At 54.3% G+C, this 17,100-nt stretch overlaps 1 protein-coding gene across 6 annotated transcripts in view; it reads left to right on the top strand.

Annotated features, from left to right (window-relative positions):
* The window catches only part of lilli (AF4/FMR2 family member lilliputian), a 232,719-nt gene that overhangs the window by 200,049 nt on the left and 15,570 nt on the right, over nucleotides 1–17,100 (top strand). For all 6 annotated transcript variants that reach the window (XM_011140197.2, XM_011140196.2, XM_025304439.1 and 3 more), the window contains one exon: nucleotides 6,531–6,567. In XM_011140197.2, the coding sequence (XP_011138499.2) occupies nucleotides 6,531–6,567 (37 nt within the window). The remainder of the gene's footprint in view (nucleotides 1–6,530; nucleotides 6,568–17,100) is intronic.

Genomic DNA, 17,100 nt, shown 5'->3' with positions numbered 1-17,100 from the left:
TCGTTTGACGTATATATGTGTGTGTGTGTGTGTGTGTGTTCGACGCCGGTGGAACAAAGTATACAGCGAACGGGACACGCGTCGACGGGGAGGGGGGGATTCGCGCGGATCGCTGCGCCGACACGATTATCGATCGCCTCTCTTTCTCTGTCTCGCTCCCCTCCCTCCCTCTCTGGCCCCCTCTCTTTCCGGCAAAAGTGCGTTGAGAGTTTGGAGACAAAGCTGAAGAGATTCGTCGCATTCCTATTGGCACAATTTGCGGCGCGGCACGTCGGTGCAACAATAGAAACGCGCAAGCGATAATTGGATGTGCATATTTGAATTAATCAACGCACGTGTCATCGAGCCGACGCTCATTTAAATTCAACTCGTCGCGAAATGTTGACGACGCGGATCGCGGACGAAGTTCGCGGCGCGCGGTATCGATCAGCCGCTGCCCGGAGAGTTGAGTTTCGAAACGAGGTTCAACCGACGACTACGTCGCCCCCGTGTCTCTCTTCCTGTGCATGTGTGCCTCTCTCTCTCTCTCTCTCTCTCTCTCTGTGTGTGTGTGTGTGTATATGGATGCTCTGTCGTCAGTCGTGTGATTCCACGATCGTATGCATCGCGTGACGTTCTCTCCTCGCGGCGAGAATCATTTTCTACAGACACACACGCACACACACACACACACACACACACACACACACGCACGCACGCGTGTACATTTTTTCTCACACACATCACGCTCCGTCGTTAGCGAGTTATCGCTGTCTCGTGTGCGAATTGGTTTCGCGCGATCAATCGCGCACACCGTCACGAGGGGCGGGAGAGGGGGGGGCAGGGGGACGTCGATGAGAAATCGCGCGAACGGGGAAGTCGGGGGTTGTTCAGTATCGATCCGCATGAGCGAGAGAGCGAGCGCGCGAGGTTTCCTTGCCGAATGCGAGCTTGAGCTATCGATCGCTGTGTGTCTCCCGAAGACGGCCGGCTCGATGAATCCGATGAATCCGCGATTCATCGGAACGGATTCTCTTCGCCCGCGAGCGGACGACAACCCATACATATATAGGGCGACGCGCGCGCCTAGCAAAGCCGCGACGACACGGCGATCGGCGGCCGCGCGCGCGTATCACCGCGAGGCAATTGCGAGAAATTTGTAATTAAGATTTCTATTACGATACTTGGCGAAGCAGAGCTCACTGAATAATTTGTCGGATATTTGCGCGCGTTAAGTGTGCGTACGCCGTGCGTTGAACGTCGCGCGCGCACACATATATACACACATACACACGCATATGTATATAATATATGCATCTTTATGCATGTACGGTTATACATATATCCACACACACACACACACACACACACACACACACACACACACACACACACACACACACACACACGCGCGCGCGCGCGCGCATATACACAGGACCGAAGCCGCATTCAGCGCGTGTCGCGTGCCATAAAATCGATAATTTCGGAGCAGCGGAAGTTTCAACAAGCGGCCGGCGGTGATCTGAATGCACGGAGCGCTGCGCGCTTGCTCGCGTATCCTCGCCGAGCGAACGGCGTCGCGGTCGACGTCGAGAATTCAAAATCCTTCCGTAGAGGACGTATCTTTCCGGACGATCTCTCTCTCTCTCTCCCTCCCTCCCACTCTCTCTCTCTCTCTCTCTGCGTCTTCCTCTGATCTTTTTCATGATCGATCGCCGGCCGCGCGCGATCGGGCCGAATATCAGCGAAGAGAGCAACGATCATCTGCTGCCGGCAGCAGGAGCGACGATTAATCGCGCGGCCGTCACGCTAATCGGCGCGCCAGCCAGCCAGCCAGGACGAACAATTCCGCAGCGCGGTCGCGCTCTCTCGGTACACGTGTCGCTAGCGCACTCGTTTCCGCCGTGCCCCGAGGAAAAGGCAACTTCGTGTGCGAGTGTGTGCATGCAAAGTTCAGCAGGGTGTACATAAGTGACCCCCCAAGAGCCTTTCTCGTCCGGATTTAGCCGGGTCTGGGTCAGTCGCACGTACAAGAGCTCGGGGCGTGTTTGCGCTTCCGATGCGAACTACACTTTCCGCGCCGCGAAACCGCCGCGCGAGAGCGACTCTCGAGTGCGACTCGCGAGCCCCGTTTCTTGCCTCATCTTCCTCCCCCTTCCTCCCTCCCTGCCCTCCTCGTCTCTTTCGTTCTCCCTCGTTTTTTTTTCTCTCCATGTCGCGCGCTCCTTTCTCCGGCCGGAGTTAATCTCAACTTTCGACAGACGCGAGTCTCGAACGCAGAGCGCAGCCGAGTTCCGCGCGGCGCGCGCGCGGGCTCGCCGAAGGTCTCGGCCCCGAGGATCACGCGGCTCGCAATTTTGCGACCTTGACGAACGTTCGCCCGCGCCTCTTCTCCCACCTGCCTTGTTCGCGACGCGACGCGACGCGACGCGACGCGGCGGAGTGTCGAGTCCGGCGACGGATGCGCGTTTAGGAAATACGCGTTGCGTGCTCGCGACGGAGAGAACGCCGGGGAGAACGCGCTCTCGCCTTCGTCTCTCTTCGGCGGTCGGTTGCTTCGCGCAACCTTGCGAGGAAAGCTCCTCGCCGGCGGCCGGCTGGAGTCCCCGGCGAAGCGCACCGCGAATACGGAATTCCCGCTCGCTCTCGGGCCTCGACCACGCTCCGGATAATGTGAGCTTTGTACTTGAGCGCGCTGTGAATGCCTCGTTTGTGCTGCGGCCAGACGTCGCGGCTACTTTACGGCGCAGTGCGCAGTCCGAGATATAATCATCAGCAGCGCGCGAGATAACGCCGCGAGAGCAGCGTCGCGCTCGCGAGAACCGCGATAACAGAGGGAAGGGAATAAGAGTGTCCTCGCGTCATGACGAGAGTGCGATATCGCGCGAGGGCTCTCAATTAGCTGGAAATCGCGCTCGAGAGCCTCGCGCGCAGGGGCGTCTCAATCGCGAGAGGTCCGCCGGGCGAGCTCGAGCTAACTCGAACGTCGCGCTTCGGAAACAAACAGGTTGCCCCGCATAATCGCACGTGCGAACATCGACCGAGAGCGTCTTCGCGCGGCGGCGGCGGCGGCCACGCGCTGCGCCGATGATTGCGCTTTGCGCGCAGCAAGTGCGACGAACATGAGACAGGAGCAGCGACGGCAACGGCAACAAGGACGACGACGACGACGGCAACGCCGGCGATAAGTCATGTTCAGCAGGTTCGAGCTGCTTCAGGGCGCTGTCAGCTATCTTCTGTTATCAGGTGCGCAGCATCGAACCGTGCCGAAGCGACTCGACTCGCCATGTTCGATTCGCGCGCGCGCGCGCGCGCGGATCGATCGGCGCGACGACACTCCGCTTCTCCGTCGCTTCTCCGAGATAACTGCGCCGGATGAATTTACGGCGCATTGTTGCGCCGCGTCGCGCGCGCGATGTCAACGTTGTTGCGGCGGCCGGAGAACGCCGCCGTCTGGCGAATTTCGAATCTCGACGATTAGCCACGGCTGCTAATGACAGGTCGGCTCGTCGTCGATCGGTCTGTCGGTCTCTTCTCCCTCTCCTCACCCTGCCCCCCAAAACTCTTGGCATTTCTGGACCGGTTCACCGGAGGTCACCCCGCGAGAGAGACTCGACGAGCTCCCGACGAATGTGCCAGGGATCGTCTCTGCGTTACCTTTGTTAAGCTGGCAGGACCAAATCGGCAGGATGAGACCGGGAGGCTCAGTTATCCGAGTTATTTAGTACTTATTCTGCGCTGATTTGTGCCATTGATACAAATTTTGTACCACGTGCCGTTTTGAAAGAAATCGCGGCGCTGCTAGCTTAATATTAAGCTAGCAGAGCCACGGGCAAGAAAAAAGGTACAGATACAGCGGCCAGAATTTATGCTAATTTGTGCCGTCCGAAACAAGCAGATATACAGATCCATTCCGTTTTGAAACAACGACGAATTACCACGATTTACCATGATAAGGTGCTCGAGAGTAAAGTATTCGTTTCCACGAACAGAATCGATCGGTCCTGCGACACTCGAGGCATAATAATTCGTGCCTCTCAAATATTCACTCACAGATTTTGTACCCCATCCCTTCTCTGAAAAACCCCTCCCCTCCCCGAAACCTATTCGGTACAAGAGAGAGAGAGAGCTTTACTCTTATAACGTGGTACAAAAAATTTTTATTAACGGTAACAAATTAGCACAAAGTAAGTACCTGAACCACCAAGTAACTGAAAGGTCCCGTCTCATTCTGCCGATTTGGTCCTGCCGGCTTAACAGAGGTCTTGCCGCGACGTTTGTTGCCGAACACGAATCCGCCCCGCGGAATTATTTACGGACCGCTCACGCGGCACCGCGGCGGATCTGCGCATTTCCGAAGTGATGGTATCAGTTAATTATCGTACGACCCAATTCTGTTGACTGTCGATACTTATTAATTTCATCTGTCGCTTGGACATTTTATATTTCGCCCGCATCGTGGGGATTAAACTCTTCAGCGAGCGCGCGTTTCATCTCTCGGCTCTGTGTGCGCCTCTCTCTCTCTCTCTCTCTCTCTCTCTCCCTCCCTCCCTCCCTCTCTCTCCCTCTCTCCCCCCGTCTGCCGTAATTCTCCACTCTTCGATATCGGGTCCCCATCGAATTATTTCGCGATTTAACATGCGTTATTACATGCGGACAATTGTACGCATGTGTGTGTGTGTGTGTGTATGAAAATTATGACGGCGTAAACTTTTCCATTCGAGTGGTTGAAGTGCAGTCGCGACGCCAGTCAAATGCAATTCGCCCGGCCGGATTATCGACATATATGCGACACGCTGACAAGATACGCAACGGCCTCGACGATACTTGGGCGCTAATTACTTTCCTGCGTCAAGAGCGGTGCCGCCTGCGCGCGCGCGCGCCACTGATTGATCGCAGTTATCCCCCCGTAGAGACAGAGAGAGAGAAAGAGAGCGCGCGCAGGCCGCCCGAGACCGCTAGATCGCAACGCGGCGGAATATTTAATAATTAGGCGGTGGAAGGTCGGCGGGATAATTTCGTAGCTATTGTTGAAACGATCGCCACATCACGGCCGGTGAATAATAAGTGGCGCAGCGTGTGATTATACAATCATTTATTGACATTAACCGCGACAACTCCCGACGGGAGATTCCTTCATTATGAATGGATTATTCGGGGCGGGGGCGGGGGCGCGCGACGCACCCTTCGCGAAATGTGATGATAATATCCGAGTATTTATTTCACCTATATTCTCCTTCTCTTCTCGAAATGTGAGAGACAATAATATCTGAATAATCATTTCACCTATATTAAAAAAAAAAAAAGTATTAAAACCTATACCTGTAAAAAGAGATTTCGTAGATCGAGACCAAGCGAAAAATACACGACACTCTTTGTATGCGTCGCGTGTTGCGCATTTCGCACAACGCGAGAGACGAATCATTTGCGCAACGGTTCGATGCCGCTTTTAAGAGAGCGCGCGTAAATTTATCGCGCGCGCGCGCGCACACACACACACACACACACACACAGGCAGGCAGGCAGGCAGGCAGGAAACGAATTCTCCGCTTTCGCCCGACTTATTTCCGGCTGTCGCGACGTTTTCATATGCGCCTTCTCGTAATCACGTGTGAAGGCACGTACCTCCACGTAAAGACGAGAAGAGGTAATAAAGAGGCCGGTCGGAACGGCGGGTGTCCTCGGCGAGGACCAAAAGCCAGCCGCGCGCGCACCGGGAGCAGTTGTCGCCGGCATTCAGCCCTCTGTTCCGAATTTAACCCCGCCGCCCCTTTCGTTCGCGGGCTCGCACGGCGAGTCCCTTTCCCATGACGCGCGCTCTCTCTCTCTCTCTCTCTCTCTCTCTCTCTCTCTCTCTCTCGCGTACACGCAACGCGTGTACGTCATTGTTTACGCAATGCCTCGCCGGTCGCGGCCCTGCGCGCCCTGCTCTTCCACCTTTTCCTTTCATCGTTGCTTCCTCCGCTCCTCGCGCGCGGGCCCTGCTCTCGCTCCCCCCTCGCTGCCCGCGTCGCTCTCGCCGCAGCGCAGCCAAGCAGGTCATCGAATTTCTAAAGGCGATCCCGCGCGCGGCAGACGGCGGCGTTTCGTCTCTGACAGAATGGCGTTTCATCTCGTCGAGAGACCAGTTACACGCCGATGACGACAACGACAATGACGACGACGACGACGACGACGACGAAACGTTTCTTCATGAACCTACCTACGTACCTACCTACCTACCTACCTACCTACCTACCTACGTATCTACTTACGTATCCTCGTCTCAACCTACTGATGGAGTTTCTTTTTGTATGGCGCGCAAGGTCGTTAACCGCGCTTCCCTCGTTCTCTCATCCTGTGCAAGCCGCGGGCTTGCAATCCGAGTCTCACAGCGACGAAAAATCGCGCTCTCTGCTGTCTCTCATGTACGTTAAGACGATTAACACATGGACGAGTGGCCGAGTCTCCTCCCCTCGGCCACCCGGCGTGGTCCTTGAACGTTGATAATAATCGGACGATAATTGGTGAACACTGATCGCTAATTGCCGCTGTTACCTTTTCTGTTTCAGAACGCGAGAGGCACGCCGCCAGCAACAGACCCTTTGCGTAAGTACAAACACTCGCGCGCGCGCGCGCGCACAAGTACCGTTCCGACGACGGTCGCGGAAATTTTCCGCGAGCAGTCCCCGCGGCACGCCTTCTGCGAAAGGTCGTTTCCTTGCGCGAAGTTTTCTCACGCGTACACGCGTGCGAGTGTACGCTCGTTCACGAAGCGATTTTCACGACGATTTTTTCTTCTCGGCCAAGTTAGGAGGCGCGTCGAACGATCGGTGGATTGCGAGCGAGTCACCGCTCGCAAGTTCGATAGTCGGCTGTGACTGAAACACGACCAGCATGTGCGTGAGACATTCGACGCGTCACACAACTCTCTAGTGGAAGATTAAAAGAATCCTTATCTTTATTGCATCCTTATCTGTCGGGAGAAGAATGTAACAAAGAGGCAAAATATCCGTCGTAGTCGCGCTCCAGTCATAATCGATTATCACGCGAGCTCGCAATCGTCGACCTATTCGAAGCGCTCCTGAGGACACATCACCGGGAAAAAAAGTGTGAAAAATGTTCCGCCAATAAGAGTTTGCGCGCGACTCCAGTAAGTAATTTTATTCGTCCCCGTCGCATCGGTCTGCGTAAAAGTACCAGCTTGAGGACATCGCGTACATTTATTTTCTCGCTTCCGAGCGACGCGGATTAAACATGCACCCGAGCGGAATAATCGGAAACACCCGTGTGATATTTTCGTGCCGCTCGTCAAACTGCGCTCTCTCTCTCTTTAATTACGACAGTGACATTCCGCTAATCGCGTAACCACTACGAAACAAGTTTTAAACGAGGAGCACCCCTTCCCCCCCCGCCCGCCCGCGCCCGATGGGAATTTCCAAAATTTATATCCGCGCGCGGACCGGCGCGCTGAATGGTCGGTCTCGCTCTTTTAAATTGCCGTTTCATTTGTTTATTATTTGATAACCTCGTGAAATGTCGAAACAATGAAGCGTGTCGCCGCTACGGGAAACGTAGCCGAACCGCGCTGTAGTAATTAAAGCTCGCGTCGATTTCACAACGTTGCGACACAATATCGCGACGTAGTTGCGTTGCGGAAAACAAACCGCACGAGTGCTCGCATATGCCGATAAAATAATAAAAAGTGGGGCCGTCGGAGAGATGCAGCCCGACGAACACGCCGGTGACATTGCAAACGTCTGGCGGAGTTCATTCCAGACTCTCGAGAGACGCTTTTTAATTTAATCATGCGGCACCGCCGCGATTTTCGGCGACGCGCTGATTATTTCACCAAATATTTTGCTTTCCGCTTCTCGAGTTTGCGCGCGCGCGCGCGCAGACACCGGCGCGCAGACACCGGGCGTCCACATTGTTTACTCTTAAACAAGCGGCTTTAATCCGCCACGAAAAAAACATCACGACGATCCTCGCGCGACGGAGATCAAAATGGGGGCTGCACATCGAAGCGGAAACGCCACAAGCAGCCGCGCGCTTCGCGATCATCGGCGATTGCGCCGATCGGCGTGCGTGAAAAAAACCGGAGGGAAAAAAGAGATCCCCGTGGAGAAGTGGATGTATACGCGACGACGGAGGAAGTTCGGGGTGGTGTGTGCTAATAAAGATGTTTCGAAGTTTCTCACGTGTCGCGGCGGCGGCGGCGGCGGTGATTTGCGGAACTTTCTTCCTGCCGCTCTTACGCGAAACACTCTGTACAGTTTTATGACGTGTCTCTTCACCTGCGTCGTCGTCTTTCTTCCTCCCCCCCCTCTCTCTCTCTCTCTCTCTCTCTCTCTCTCTCTCTCGCCGCGAAATTCCCTCGCGAACTTTCGGAAGCCGCTCCGCTGAGAAATTCCCGGCTTCGTGGGGGGAAAAAAAAAAAAAAAAAAATAGCAAGGAAAAAGGAAAAACGACCTGCACACAGCTCGGCGGCGCGGCGGCCTCCTCGCAAGCCGACTCGAGATCTAATTTCGCCTCTTGCAGCGCGCATTGCGATTCTAATCACAAGCCGAGCCCGCTTGATCGTTCCCCGGCTTCGATATTCCTCGCGTCGCGCGCGGGGTAATATATCGGTTATCGATCGCCGATCTCGCTGCGACGGGGGATTAAAGTAAAAAAAAAAACGCGCGCGCGGTCCCGGGAGAGGGAAAGGGGGGGGGAGGAAGCGGGCCGGGCGAGCTTGCGATACACGTAGCCGCTCGTAAATTATATTCGCGATGTCGAGGGATTCTCCAAAGCGAGCGAAGCCCGTCGGTTGCGCGGGTAGCTGGGGGGGGGAGGTACGGAAGGGGCGGCGACGGTCGGCCGATTCGTATCTACGTCGTGTAGGACGATTTCCCGAAAATCGCGGCCGTTTATACTTCCGCGCACATCTCGACACGAGCGAGGGAGGAAATTAACGAGCCGGCGAAAAGGGTAGGCAGGACACGTTTGCCGCTTTCCACCCTCATGTCCGCTCCTTCAACTTAGGGCTTCGACCCTCGTAACGGCCCCTAATAACCGGCGCGCGCACTCCGCTCCGCGGAAAAGTGGGTCGCGCGCGCGCGCGCGCGCCGCCGCCGCCGCCGCCTTTTTCTCCTCGTGTTTCAAAACGCCGCATCGGCTCTCGCCGCTCGACGCGAGGCGAACGTCTCGGCTTGGGATCCTCCATTCGCCATAAGCTGTGCGTCCTCTCCACACGGAGGACCGCGCGGACAATCGATGTTGTAATTCGCCGTGGCGAATACATTCGCGATCGGCCGCGCCCGACGACGCATTCAACCCGCTCGTTCGCTCGCTCGTTCGTGGACGACATTGAAGAAAAAAAAGGGAGACAGAGAGAGAGAGAGAGAGAGAGAGAGAGAGCGGCGGGGGGGGGGATCAATTGAATCGTCGATAACGAGTTCTTGCGGAGCGACTGACGAATGCCGCGGAATGAATCAGCCCGCGCGAATGAATCCCCGCAAATAGATTAACCGTGAGATTCCCGCCCGAAGATACGCGCACTGACTTGCGCTTTTTGTTGCGGCTGCGCCCCTCACGTACGTTTCCTCGTAGATTTTTTAGACTGTGATTGACGCAGGCAATTAGGCTGCCGGTTGCCGGCTCATGAAAGTCAAAGCGGATCGCCGAGCACCGAAGTAGCGTGAAAAATGCGCGTGTGTGTAACGGCCCCCCTCCCCCCGCCCCGCGATGTAACGACGAGCGAGGCTCGCATGCGCGCGGCTTTTCCGCGGTCTTGCACGCGAGCCGATAACGCGCGCGAGTCTCGAGTCCCGCTCTTAAGCGCGAGCTGTGATAACGCGTTTCGGTTCTCCGCGATCTCTCGCGTCAGTTTTTTTACCGCGCAATAAGCTGTCCGTCCGCGTGCGCGCGCAAATATTCTCTTTTTTTTCTCTCCTTGTTCTTTTCTTTTGCAACTTTCTTTTTCTGCCCGGTAGTCTGCAATTTTTTCTCTCGCCGCAGCGCTTTTTGGAGGATTAATTCCAAAGTGATAAACGCATTTATCAATTTATCTCTCTCTCTCTCTCTCTCTCTCTCTCTCTCTCTCTCTCTATCTCTGGTCGTCGATGCACGCTCGGCCGGCGATCGGCGAGAGATTTCTCGAGTTGTGTAACCGCCGAGTCTGTCGAGTCCGCCGACATTCGAGTCTCGATTATCAATTCATAACTCGGCGTTCTTGACTCGACCCACTCGACATTTATAACTTTCTCGACTCGTTGCCCGGCGATTTAGAGCCCCTGCGATTCCCGAGGAGCCGCGGCTCCCGAAACGGACGGCCGCGCTCGTTCGCACGCGGATCACGCAGTCGCGGCTATTAATTAATAATTATGCCGGTCGCGGGGAGGCCGCTCGCGCTCGAGCTCGCGCTCGCTGCTTCTATCCGCCGATCACGCGCGCGTAATTTACGAGCGCGTCCGATCGCTCGATTACTACTCGGTGCCGTCGGGCGGGGAGAGTGTCTTGTGGCGCTCGGCGTGCACATTGTGTATCGCGGATCGCGATAACGGGTTATCGGGATACCTATCTGCGGCATGTGCGCGAGTTGCAGACGTGGCTGCATCGTCGACATAGAAAACCGGCTGCGCGAGGAGAAAGATTCTCTCTCTCTCTCTCTCTCTCTCGACTGTTCGCGCCGAGGCTCGCCATTAGCAGTTCTCTCTTCGGGCTACCATATTCGCCAATTCAGCCGGCTCTCTCGGGGCTCAGCGACCTCTCGTCGCGCGACTCGCGTCTCAAATCTAAATCGCCGCGGGTCGCAACTCGCGCGCGCGCGCGCGCGCGTTCATTCCGCCGGGGGGGAGCTTTCGCAAGCGGCGCGACGGCGCGCGGTCATTCTTAGTGAGTAATTATCCTTTCAGCGGACTCGCGGCGGCCGCATATCGCATGCCTGTCAGAGCTGGTCTCGCTTGCGTTCTGATTACTCGCCTTTGATCCCGCGATATTTGATTAGCCGATTTTATTTCAGGGCCTCTCGCCTCGCCCAGCCCGCTCGCGGAGAGCATCGCGATGCTCTCTCTCTCTCCTCTCTCTCTCTCTCTCGCGCATCAATAGCCCGCGCGCAATAATGTGGCGCCAGTAGAGAGGGTCGCTCGAGTGCGCGAATAACACCGCGGGACTCGCCAATCATTCTTTGTAATTCGCGGCTCGATCGCATCGCGACGTGTGAATGGCGAAGACGTGTAATCAGAGAGGGCAGGCACAACGCGCGCCGGGCCGCGCGCGTCGTCCGACTTTATCTCGCGAGAATAATGAGAGCGAGCGTTGCCTCTCGCGCGTTCTCAGCCTCTCGAAGATGCGCGGATAAAGGGAGCTCCGCGACCGAGAGAGCGGGCTTGCAAATAGAGTCTCCCGCGAGCGCGCCTCGTGTGAGCGACGACGACTTTTTGCGCGACGACGATGAAAAATTCGTTCCGCGCGCGGCCTCCAGATTGGAATCGCCGGAGGAGTTTAATGTCGCTCGAGAAAATGCACCGCGGGTTATCCCGATACGAAGACGCGCGCTCCCCGGGATTATTCCGCTGCGCGAGTAAATTGCCTGGCGATGTATATGTCTCTAGTTCGTAACGGTATTAATCCCGAGAGAGAGAGAGAGGGGGGGGGGAAGAGCACGGTGAAGAGAAGCCGTTCTCGTCCGCGGCCACGGTACTTGCGAAATTTCTACGACCCCACCTACATTCTGATGAAAAGTCGGCTCGGCGTCGCTTCTATTTTATTGTATCGATGACTCGCGAGCGAGTCCGCGGCTCCGCAGTTTGCGGTCGTGAACTCTATCCTTCAAGTGGACGGCGAGATCTACTTGAGGAGTCCCTCTTTCATTCCCCTCCTCACGTGAAGCCTGATTCTTATTATCCGCCTGGGCGGCGGCAGATAAGAGGCTGTCAATCCACTCCGTCAAAACATCCTCCGATGCTTTTGTATCGAAATGTATATCCGTCTCCATCGGTTCAATTAAAAAAAAAAACGAGAGAGAGAGAGAGAGGACGATTTGACGGAAGATTGACGGCCTCCTGTCCGCCGCTGTCCAGCCGGATAATGAGAATCAGCCTCTGGACGGCTCGATGCCGCGGGTTCTCCAAGTGTCCTCCAAGAGTCTCCGCCTCGCGAACCCGCGTGGCTCTCCCTCTGGTTTCACCAGAGATCTCCGTCGTCCTCGTCGTCGTCGTCGTCGTCGTCGTCGTCACTTTCGCCGGTCGCGCGCGATAATCCACTCGGCCGATTCATCCCGCAGATTAACGGGGGAGGTGCTCTAAAGCAAGCAATCTCATTACACGGACCGCGGAAAGTGACGGCTCGAAGTGGCCAAACGAGGATGAGATTTGCTCTCGTCGAGTAGAGAGAAACGAGAAGACGGAGAAAGAGAGCGCTCGCGCGCGCGCCTGTCGGTTTATGCCCCGACGTTTCCACGGCGTTAACTAAGTCGAGGGATTAAACTGGATCAGACATCGTTAACCGCCAGGGCCCACCCTGTGTAACGCCGTGTGTCCGCTTCCGACTCGTTTTCCACGTCGGTTCGCCAAGTGAACGGCCCACATCGCCGCGTAGCTGCCGCGAGCTCGTTAGGGCTTCTCTCTCTCTCTCTCTCTCTCTCTCTCTCTCTCTTTCCCTCCCCTCTTGCCCTTTGTTACTCACTTCGTCGTTTTCCCGCGGAACAATATTCTCCGTAGCTTGGCCGCGCAGAGAACGGCGAGACGAGAAGCCTAGACGAGGCGGACTCAGCCTCATCTCCGGCGAGTCCTCCACCTCGTAATCATTTTGTCGGAACGAACACGCCGAGTCCCGCGAGTAATTTTTACCCCCCCCCCCTCCCCCCTCTCCGTTGGAGGGTTACGCGATCCGCAACACGTGGACGAAACAAAGAGCGCTGTCGGTGCCGCGTGCGGCGCTTGAGCTTTCGTTAACGCGAAGTCGAAGGGAAAATATCAAGCGAAAATGTTGCTCGCGGATTGGCCGCGAGCCAGCGCTCTCTCCGCCGGAGCGGAGAGGTTTGTACTTTATAGCGTACCGATGAACAATTTCTAGATTCCTATGAATAGCAACGGGACGCGGTTCGCGCGAGCGAGCGGATTCCTCGGAGGCGTCTTTTTTAACGTCGCGACGTAGTCGATCCACGGCTAGAACGGGATCGACGACGTTGCGCTCGCTCGCTCGCACGTCGCCGCGTCGTTTGATTCGTCGGCTCGCGGGCGTCTATTTTCGAGAGGGAGAGAGAGAGAGAGAGCGAGAGAGAGAGAGAGAGAGAGAGAGCGCGCGAGAGGAGCAGTAGCAGCAGGCGCCTGACGCGGGCTAAATTAACCCGTCGGCTTCAAAGCGAATCATTTTCGCGCGAATCGCCGATCGGCAAACATAGTTAACGAAAAAACACCCGAGTATCGCCGGAACGTTGTCGATTGTTTTTGAAGTATTATCGGATTATCTCGGACGATTCGATAACGTTTCGAATTACTTTCATTTCGATTGGTCGTAAATGCCGGCAGCGGATGATGAAACGAAATCAGCGATGAATAATCGAATCAGCGATTTCACGAGGAGGTGGAGAACGACGGGGGGGGCGCGGGGGCGGCGGAGAGAGGCGGAGCAGGACATCGCGCTCTGGTTTCTCCTCTCGCGAGTGGCGAGCGAGCGAAAAACAGCCCGACAGCGTTTGGAACGAACGCGATAGGAATAGGATAGAGGAAGACAAGCGTGTGTGTGTGTGTGTGTGTGTGTGTGTGTATGTGCTGTTGTCATTTTCATTCCGCTACACTTCCCGCTTATTATCCCGCTCGCTGCGAGCGCCGCTTGTCCGCATTAGCGGAGACCCCGCGATATTGAGCCGCGTTTCTTCGCGACTAGGGCGTGTCTATTGAAAGCTGCAAGCACGGGACTGAATTTTCCGCGCTTTCCTCGCGGGCTAAATCTCCCTTTAAAGCGACGCGCGCGCGTCCTTCCTCTAACGAGGAAGATTAATAAGGGTAAAAATTATGCAAATCGTCGGCAAATATTACGGATATGCACACGGCAGGCGGGGGTTTACAGAATTTTGCTTAGATAACGCTGCGGCAAAAGTCTCGCGGATGGGGAAGGGGGAGAGGGGGCGAAAGAGACGATCGCGCGAGAGAGTTTGTCGCGGCCGCGTGCATGAGAACGCCCTTGATATCCGCGCATCCGAAGCAATCGCCGAAGTAATCGCTTTATTGTCGCGCAAATTCACCACGGAGCCGAGCGTTTATCTTCTCGGCTCACAGACTGAAGTCGATATTTCGCCTCCTCTTTTCCACCCTCCGGTTTCTCCATTTCTCATACCCTGCCCCTCCCCTTCGGCCGACTCCATCCGCCGCGCTGGAGGCGCAAAATTGTCCATCCTTCTCCTTCCCTCTTTCCCTGCCTTTTCCCTCGCACTCTTCTCCCTCCCCCTCATCCTCTCTCTCCTCTCTCTCTTTCTCTCTCTCTCTCTCTCTTTTCCGTGGAAGCAGGATAGAAGCGAAATTATTACTGATGCTCGTCTGTGCGGCGCCTCCGCCGCCCCGGACCACCCCGGATGCACTGCGTTTCGCAGACGTATTCCAAGTTGTACAATCACAATCGCACGTGCAAGCTACACTACGGGAAAAAAAAATGTAGTATCTCTAACCAAACTGTGTAGTTGAGGCATTTTTTAATAGCAACCAAATCTCTTGTTTTATATAGCAAAATATTTAGTTGTCACAACTAAATATATTTTTCCGCTCTGTTCTCTGGACCAAATGATTTTGTTCTTAGACACCATATATAAAAATTAAGCATTTTAGTTAGTTTATCCATAAAAATTGCATAATAACGAAATATTATTTTACACAAACTAAGATAATGCCCGATGGATACTGTTTTGTCTTTCTGTACACTAAAATTTAGATTTTATATATTAAGAAAAAATTATAGTATTTTTAACAAAATTCATATAGTTAAAGCTTTTTGGTATTTGCATGTAACAAAAGTATTACGTTATACGAACAAACCGTAATCAAACGAGATATTTGTTTACAGGAATTAAACAGTTTTGTTGGGCGTATTTTAATCAAATTGTGTTGTCGCTGCAACAAAATTTTGGTTCACGCAACAATACATTTTTCCTAGTGTAGCATAACGCACACGGCAGGCCGGCGCCGCACGCACGGGCGCCGAGGTGGATATGAGTGGCGGACTAGTGATGGGCGAATATCGATCGATGAAACAAGCATCGATTCTTATTTTCTTGAAAAATCGATTATCAGACCGATATTTTCGGGCCCGATTATTCCCTAAATCGATTTCTTTTTTCGTCGATTATATTACTAGATTTGTTACTAAATTTTTATCACTAGGGAATTTGTTTACTACTATCAAGGTCCGCCTACAATAGCTGCAAATATAAAGCTGTAACAGTAAACAGTAAAAAATAAACCAACAACAACCGACTGTTATAAGAATAACCGATTTTAATTGGTTTATTTCTTGTAGCTTACGCTTATAGCCTAATTCTTATATAAGCTTATGCTTGCAGCCATTGTAAAAGGGTCTTTAAGGTTTTAATAATATATTAATTTATTGTTGCAACATACAACTCTTCACATTAATTTAACATAAACTAGGAAAACATCGATTATGCAAAAACGATTTTTTTTTTTTGATAATCGATTAAATCGAAGACGATGCTTTTCTTTGACGAAGCCCATCCCTAGTGGCGACTGTAACCAGCGCGACGGCAAGTCGATCCCGGGAGAAAGAACGAGTGATTAAAAGTGGGTTAGAGAGGAAGGCGGAAAGAAAGGAAGAAGGAACGAAGGAGAGGGGGAGAGAGAGAGAGAGAGACCGTGCGATCTCTCGCGCAGGACTGCACCCTGCGCGCGCGCTTTCGCGCTCGCGTCTCTTCGCGAAACCTGGCGAAGATTGCGAAACACGCGGCTCGCAAATTTAGCCGTGCGACGCGGTGCGCCGGCTAAAATTATCCGCTTCTTTCGGCAATCGCGTCGAACGCGTCGCGAGGCAGAAGTGAAATAAAGTGGAAAAGCCGATTTCCTCATTTCGACGATAATTAATACAACAGCGGCCGCGGCGAGGGCGCGCCTGATTACCGTTCATTAATTTCCCGCGGTATTTAATCACTCGAGAAGGTGTCTCTCTTTCTCTCTCTCTCTCTCTCTCTCTCTCTCTCTCTCTCTCTCTCTCGTACCGACGTCGACCGACTCTCCCGTCCCGTAGCCGAGGGTATTCCAACGAGAAGTTTACGTCGAGAGTTTCACGTCCTGAAAAAAATTCTTTTTAGAACCGAGACAAATTATAACACAAAGAGAATGGAGTTGTGACGGAAAGATGGAGAAAGAATTTATCATGCCACGCACAGTGTGTCCTTTCGTTCAATTTATAGAATGTACCGTTGATCAGCGCGCAGATGTGACAGACAACGTTGCGGAATTGCGACTTTTCGGCAATTTTCGGAAATTGCTCCCCGCGAAACCGCCGAAACGCCGCGAGCAGGGGAGATTTAAACGGGGCTAATTAAAAAAGATGACGCGCATAATCGTGCGGGATGTTTATCGAGCGACACAAATCCGTCCGGAAATTCAGCGTGTCAGGTACAGGTGTTGCTGCGCCCTGTATCGAGCCAGCCCTGCGTGTGCGCAGACACACGTACACGGTACACGTGCACCGGCAGCAGACAGAGACGCACGCACGTGTGCGCGAGAGCGAGGTGCATCGGCGTACGCGGATGCAGATGGCGTATAACCAGAAGCGGTAAAGCGAACGAGGAGGGGTTAAAGCCGCGCACGGGTAGGGAACGGGAGACGCGACCGTAACTCGTTGAAAAAGGAGATCACCGACGGGGCGAGCGCGCGCGCGCGCGCTCGCGTGCGGGAGAGTGAGCGGGAGAGAGGGAGACAAACGCGGCGTCGCATCGAAGCGAGATGAGGACAGCGCGGCGGGTTAAAGGGGTTCGCGATAGAGACAAAGGCGGCGGAATTCACCTTTTAGAGGCAAGAGGAACGGAGCGGCGGGAGGAGGACGAGGGAAAAAGAAAGAGAGAGAGAGAGAGAGAGAAAAGAAACGAGGGGTTGTTGGTAGCCGAATGAAGATGGAGAAGCGGCGAGGAAAGGCGGCGGAAAAGAG

This window comes from Harpegnathos saltator, unplaced genomic scaffold (genome assembly GCF_003227715.2).
Source record: "Harpegnathos saltator strain DR-91 unplaced genomic scaffold, Hsal_v8.6 scaffold61, whole genome shotgun sequence".
Classification (NCBI taxonomy): domain Eukaryota; kingdom Metazoa; phylum Arthropoda; class Insecta; order Hymenoptera; family Formicidae; genus Harpegnathos; species Harpegnathos saltator.
This window is presented reverse-complemented; position numbering and strand designations above follow the sequence as displayed.